We start from the raw sequence: 7225 nt of genomic DNA, 5'->3' as shown, positions 1-7225 counted from the left end.
TCCCTAGGGAATTTGTTTGTTTGTTTCTTTCTGAGGGGGGTGGGGTGAGGTTTGCTTTTGATTTTGCTGATTTGATTTTTTAATTAAAATATTAAACTGACTCAGGATATAAACAGGGCTAGCTACAGCTCCAACCTAGATATGAAGGAACAACTAGTCTTGTGACACAGAGTGATGTAATAGGTAAGGAAGCTGCAAGTTTCAGTTCCTTAGTGCTTTCCACTAGGAAGTCTGTAAAAACTATATAAAAGATTTTTTTTGCATTTCTATCCAGCACAATCATAAGCTCTCACACAGAAAAGGTGTGCATTTTATGCCATTTTCATCACCTACCAGTACCAGCTAGACCAAAAAGTCACTTATCCTTAAGTGTAATTTCAAGTGAAGTTGCAAGTGCAGCAATTTGATCTGCCTGACTCCAAAAATAGGGTCTGAAAGGATAATTATAAAGTCTCCATAGTGACTGAACCCTTGTGAAATCTGACTTCTCTAGTTATTTCTTGTGATAACAAGAGTCCTGCAGGTAACTATTAAAAGCTATTTAGACGAATAGATCTAGGGTAGTGGTATAAAAGTTGAAAGAAAGCATCAAATCATCATGCAGAATTCTTTACAAGTTTCTCCAAACAAACAAACCAAAAAATAATCATCATGACACCAACAGAGACAACCAGACATAGAATATGACATGAAACACTAAAAGAAAGGGTCACAATACCACAACTCTTCAGACACCCATTTAGGGAGGTTATTGTAACTAGGTGCCATATTTCTCTTCCAAGCAAGGCTAATTCTTAGAATACAAGTAAGAGCTACCTGCCAAAAGTCAAACTTTTTCAAAATACAGTTCTTTTTCACTTGGACATGAAAAAAAATACAACCCAACAAGCCACAGCTTAGTTTGGTCCAACCACCCACCCTCATAGACAGTACAATTAAAACTTACCTGTAAGGTTAATCTGCAGTTTTGTTATGTCTTTAGCCATATGGAAACATTGTTTAGCTTTTTTATATTCATAGTAAAACAAAAGTGTGTAGGCACACTCAAGATGGAACTGAACTGCCAAGTGCCAGCTCTCACCACCTGTGAACAACGTTTCTGCTTCTGTCACTACAAATCAAGGAAAAGAGAAGAGAACAGGATGCAGTCCAGGAGAATACTACAAAAACACCATGACACAAAGTCTGTTGCTCTTTACACCTTCACACATTTAAAAATTCACTGACGGTGCATAACAGATACGTATGAGTTAAAGTATTTTTTAAGTTTTATACTAGAATAATGGAAACTTCAATCTCTCCTTATATTTTACAGCAAAGCTGATGTGGGAAATATCACTTCTGCAGAAAATACACAACCATAATTGTATTGGACCTGTTAAAGAACATAAGAACTCAGAATAGAAAATATTGAGGTAAAATCCAACCCTTAAGTAGTAGATGTCAAATGAGCAATTTTCAACAGCAGACTGAGAATTGAATGGGGGCTTAATACTCTTTAGGCTTATTCTGTTTAATTGTTATCTGCTTGTGTCTGGAGTTTTTGTTTGTCAATTTTTTTAATCATTACTGATTTCCTAAGTGATAAAGATCATGTTCTCCATCTGAACATGAGAAAATACCTTTGTAAATAGATCTTAAGTCTTTAGGAAAGAAGACTTTTTTCAGCCAGCATAAAAGCATTTGTGTTTCTTAAATATTTAAGTTTTATCAAAATACATTAAGTGACAAGATAATATTCTCGTGTAGTAAAATACAGACCAGTAAGTTAAAAATTATACATATCTATTACTCATAAATGGAAGTGAGTTTTTTGCTTCATGCTTTATTTCTGTATTTTGCCAGAAAATATGTAGATGATAAGAAGCCCATGAAAGTTTACAGCATGACAGTACTTAAAAAAGACTGGTACCCAATTCCAACATTTATGCTGTGTTACTTAATGGATGCCTAATTTTTCAAACTTTATTAATGTTAGCAAAGAAGTTTTACTATATGAAAAAATAATATTATCAATGATGTTTTAAACATTTTTCTCTGACTTTTGGAATTCAGAGACTGGTAGTTCACTCTAGCCTGAACAGATTTTATTGTCTAAACCTTCTAGGCTTTTTTTTTTTTTTTAAGTACTTGTTAATCTTCAAAATCTTTCAATTAATATAGAAAGCTGCTAAGTCTAAACATCTTTTTACACAGCTTTTTGAATTCAGTAAATATGAATCTGCATGGCTAAGTCCTGCCTAGTAACAGCTTTTTCAATGACTAGATTTAAAGATTTTGTTTAAAGAATGTAAACTAGTAATTTAAAAATATAACTTTAATATTTTGCTTTCAACCATAGCAGGATAGAGAATGCAGCACGTTACAACTTAATCCTTAAAAAAACCCTCAAGAGACTACAACTATTTTAAAACAAAGTCTGTGCAATTTTATCACCACTTTTAACACAAAGCCTTTTCAAACACATTACTTCATTACTTCTCATTACTGAGAACATTAGCTGAAAGTTAACCTCTTCACTAAGAAACAATCTGAGATTTTAATGGCTTTGTCCATATTTATCATCAAACACACACTTAAAGAAGAATAATGCCCACAGGTCCATAAAACATTCACCTTTCTTACAAACCTTTGGGTTTTTTTTTTTACAGAGTGGGGAAAAAACATTCACTAATGACTTGGATTTTCTGCCATCTTTACATGCTTTCCACACTCTCTATATATACAATGCCTCTCTGCCGGTTTCCCAAAGGACAAAAATCCAAATTACATGAGGTAAAACGAAAAAGGGGATTTCTGTGAGGCATTATTAAAAGCACTCAAAAATGCACTGAGGGTTTTAAACAAATGCAAACAGATTTGCATTGACCCTTCAGCATCCTCTGAGCCACTAAATCCTGAAGGTCTGTTGTTAGCCTATATATACAATGCCTCTCTGCCGGTTTCCCAAAGGACAAAAATCCAAATTACATGAGGTAAAACGAAAAAGGGGATTTCTGTGAGGCATTATTAAAAGCACTCAAAAATGCACTGAGGGTTTTAAACAAATGCAAACAGATTTGCATTGACCCTTCAGCATCCTCTGAGCCACTAAATCCTGAAGGTCTGTTGTTAGCAAAGAGCATCCTCTGAGCCACTAAATCCTGAAAGTCTGTTGCTAGTGCAACAAAGACTACCAGACATGAAATGGGCAGATACACATAAAACTACACAAAAATGCAACTTTGAAACTGAATGACACTGATTCAATTTCAAACCAAAAAAAAATCAGGTTATAGTCTATAATCATACATTACTACTTGATTTTCCACAGCTAACAGGTATTTAGAATGTGTGCTAGAAGTACTATACAACCTAACAGAAATATTCAAGTCTTACTACATTAAAACTAAGTAACAAAGATTTTGTCTCAAAGAGCTTAGCTCTAACCATCAAATTAATCAAAACAAGAACATATTAAAGTTGTAGGCTAAGGAGAATTCTGTTCCCACTCTATTCATTGAAGTTATATAAGTGTCTGATAAGCATCACGTTTTAAGAGTTGTGCCTACAAATTCCCCTCCCCTGTGATTTCTTAAAAGTGAGGCTGCACACCAATAAACTGAGTAATTAGAAATATACCTTGTTTTATACAGGTCTGGGCAAGAGTAAATAGCTCAGGTGATCTCTCCTCTAACAACTGCTGGTGAATATTCACATATCTTAGAGTCCACCAAGATAATGTCTGAAAGAAAATATGGATACTTCAAGTCAATAATAAGCATAGATCTTTCAAGAGAAAAGAGAAATGGCTTAAAAATACTGATTTTGTAGACTATTCAAGTATAGTTTCTAAAAATATAAACCAGTCCAACATAGCTGTTTTATATAAAAAGTGAGCACTAACCTAGCATAAAGATGAACATATTCAGGCCGCCCTAGAGTAAGAGTTTGATGGGTTTTCCCTCTGTTAATTTCTCTAACTGCTCTTTGAACCCTGCAAATCTTTAGTACCACCATCTGGTAAGACACACTGTGAACAGCAGATAAAAGAAATTCTTGTGTGCACTTATTTGGGAGCAGCTGCTTGCTACTTTGATTTCAAACCTCCTAACTCCTGTAACAGAAAAAGACCAAAATAAAACCAAGCCCCAAAATCCAGCTGTTTCCTACTTATCTTCTTTCATGTCACATTGATGATTTTAATAGACAGCCATGAGCTCACTCTTCAGCAATTTTTCCAGCCTGAAGAGTCCTAAGCTATTTACTTATTTTTTGTATGGAAGCCATTCAGTATTTCTGATCATTCAGTGTTGCCCTTCTATGTGTTTTATCCTGTTACGTTTTACCTTTTTTGATTGCTTCTAGTGGCAGGAAAGAGGAGACCAAGAGAGGCAGAAAACAGGACCAGAATCACTCATGAGGGCACCTTACAGTTACAATTGAAAGGACTAATGTTTGTATGTGGAACTTCAGAAGGGCAAATACCTTACTGAACCAAGTAATCATTCTATAGCAGGCAGAGCTGAATCACAGCTCAGGAAATACCTGATTTTAGAAAGCTTTGTACACAAAGCATAAGTTCCCCTGAGTCTCTTATCCCTCTCTCTAGGTGCAACAGGTGAAAATGCATGGAAAGGTTAATTTTAATATTGTAGTCTCAAAATTATACTTAAGATTATAATCTGTGAATACAGAACCCACCTCTACAAGGGCTCTAATGGTTACTATTTATTCTGGTGCTGTTAGCACAGCAAACATTTTCTATGCAAAATGTTTGATTGCTTTAGAGGCACTTGTCTTTTTAGGCAGGTATGCTTACATCAGACCGACCTAAGGGCTGCACAGTATTCAAGTACAAACATCTAAACCAATTACATGTAGCTGACTCTAATGTCCCTAGAAAGGAACCATCAAAAAGAATAATAGCATCTATTTCAAAAAGCAATGAAAGATGACTTTTGATATCAAGCTGGACAGAGTAAAAGCACACAAACAGACTTTGTGAAAAAAGTCAAATCCCAATGTTTCATCACTTATTTAGAAACCTAAAGGCAATTTAAGTAAGAACCTTCAAATTACTTGAGTTCGATTTTATACAATGAAGTATTAATTTTCCCACACAACTGAGTATCCAGCTTAATTTCCTAAGGCTTGATACTTACCCTCAGAAGTGTTACAATCAGAGAACATATTTATAAAGTTTCAGATACGCTAGCTGAGCTCTGTAACATTCTATCAGCAATGTTTTTTTGGGAGCTGAGTCCTACATTTTTAGAGAATTTTTAATCATTTAATCTTTCAGGTACAAAAGCATTTTAAAATTATGCAGGGCTTTATTCACACTTCAGGTAATACATTTTGGAGTATTTTACTCCGTTTTAAATTTAAATTTATTTGCATTAATATGAAAGAAGCAAAAGTATGATGAGGTTACCTTTGAATAAAGTTGATATGAAAAAGAATGGCAAACTTTAATTGCTACACTGACTTGTGGATGAAAGCAGTTTTTATCAGTTGTTGCCTTTGAACTACCATCCAAACTTGATGCAGCCACAAGTAATCAAACCTCAACTGTGTAGAAGAAAGCCCCCTATTATGTCATTCTTTGGGGAGGCAGCAAGGGAATTCTCTATACCAGGTACATTTTCTGTTTCCCTGACTGACCCAGTTGCTGAAATTCAACAGCACTCATCTGTGAATAACAGAGAAAATGATGGAACAACTTGGCTTCCAGAAATGCAGGAGAGTCAACATCTCCCACACAGTTTAATTCATCACTCATACACAGACCCAGCTGGGAATGGATGTTGTCAGCCAAGCATAAAGAAGGACCATGTGGTATTCTGATCTCTAGCCAAATTCTGTTCAAGTGGAATGCAATAAACTGAAGCTGTTGCTTTTAAAAGTCCCCCTGTTCCAGAGAGCTCTGCTGCCAACCAGCCTGCTGCTGAACTACAAAGGAGGAGACGACAACCCTCTCAAAAGGCAATTCATCATATCTTCTTGTTTTTAATGTACATGCACAACAGAGATTTAAGATAGCCTCTACATTGTTGCCTGAAGAAGATTTAGAGGACAATGACAAACACAAGACTTCCTTTCTACTTACAATTCATACAGTAATAGTTAACAGTATCCCAAAGCTTGTTAAAATATGCCATGGTACATATAAGCTGCTTTATAGAGTATTCCTCTCTGCTCCCTGTCAAATAGTATCGAAGTATGTGTCTTGCAAAAGTTGCTTTCCATTATTTTCTAATTTTTCCAGTTAATGAAGGCATCATTACTCCCTTTGGGGAAGGGCAGTGAGTAAATAGCTTATCATTAAGAAAAAGATACTTGTGATTAATTGCTATCACTTTGTCCAAACTATTTCTTAGAGGGAAAAACCTCAGAGCCACAGGGGGAAAAAACCAAAACAAAACAAAGTTATATTGATTCAATGAGGTATGAAGAAAAGAATGAGAGAAGCAATTAATGAGTGGCTGGTAGTCATAGTCATTAGTCACATATTTCTCACCTGGAGAGCCGCAAGTTTGTGTCTTGAATTCACAAAGATTATCCTGGCTATAAGCAGCAAAATAGGATGAGAAGTCAAGGCATAGACTGATTCACCATCTAGAACCAGCAGCTTCAGAACAGTCGCATGCAGCAGTTTTGGCTGAAAGAAGGCAGCAAAGAAAAAAGTTTCAGGAAACTTTAGTTTATAAACAAATAATGTAATACAGAATTAGGAAAATTAATTACGCCTGTATTTAAGGAAAAGGTCTGCTCCAAATATTTAAAAAGTCCCAACAAATACTGTCTCTTGGAGTCTCAACCTTTACTAAGTCACAGTGAATTCTGCTTTGTTTCTTGCTGTCCTAATACCACATCCACATGATCTGAAAGACACTGATTTCCTCCCACCTGAAATGCATATGTCATCCAGTCAATTATCCCCAAACACATCCCAGTAATATAACCCTTCCCATGATCTAAGGAGCAAATCTTCTAGCAAATCCGTGCCATTCAATTTGTAATCACAGAAATAAAATCCTCTAAGGAGCAAATCTTCTAGCAAATCCATGCCATTCAATTTGTAATCACAGAAATCATTTTATCATTAAACTAATGCTACAGCAGTCAAATACACTAGATACTGATGCAGATATGTCAATATCTGTTAAGTTCTTTCCCCAGAGGTAGCTTGTTAGGAAAGGTGATGGTTGAACGCGGGGAAGCAAGTTGCCGACTCCGTGTG

At 35.5% G+C, this 7225-nt stretch overlaps 1 protein-coding gene across 1 annotated transcript in view; it reads right to left on the bottom strand.

Annotated features, from left to right (window-relative positions):
• The window catches only part of TTC27 (tetratricopeptide repeat domain 27), a 105346-nt gene extending 98682 nt beyond the window's left edge, over positions 1-6664 (bottom strand). The window contains exons 1-3 of the mRNA XM_009072037.1: positions 6503-6664; positions 3622-3724; positions 947-1111 (exon numbers count right to left, since the gene is read on the bottom strand). Of these exons, the coding sequence (XP_009070285.1) occupies positions 947-986 (40 nt within the window). The 5' untranslated portion in view covers positions 987-1111; positions 3622-3724; positions 6503-6664. The remainder of the gene's footprint in view (positions 1-946; positions 1112-3621; positions 3725-6502) is intronic.
• Between the last annotated feature and the right edge of the window lie 561 nt (positions 6665-7225).

This window comes from Acanthisitta chloris, unplaced genomic scaffold, assembly GCF_000695815.1.
Source record: "Acanthisitta chloris isolate BGI_N310 unplaced genomic scaffold, ASM69581v1 scaffold2550, whole genome shotgun sequence".
Lineage (NCBI taxonomy): Eukaryota > Metazoa > Chordata > Aves > Passeriformes > Acanthisittidae > Acanthisitta > Acanthisitta chloris.
The sequence above is the reverse complement of the archived record's forward strand: the minus strand, read 5'-3'. Positions and strand labels throughout refer to the sequence as shown.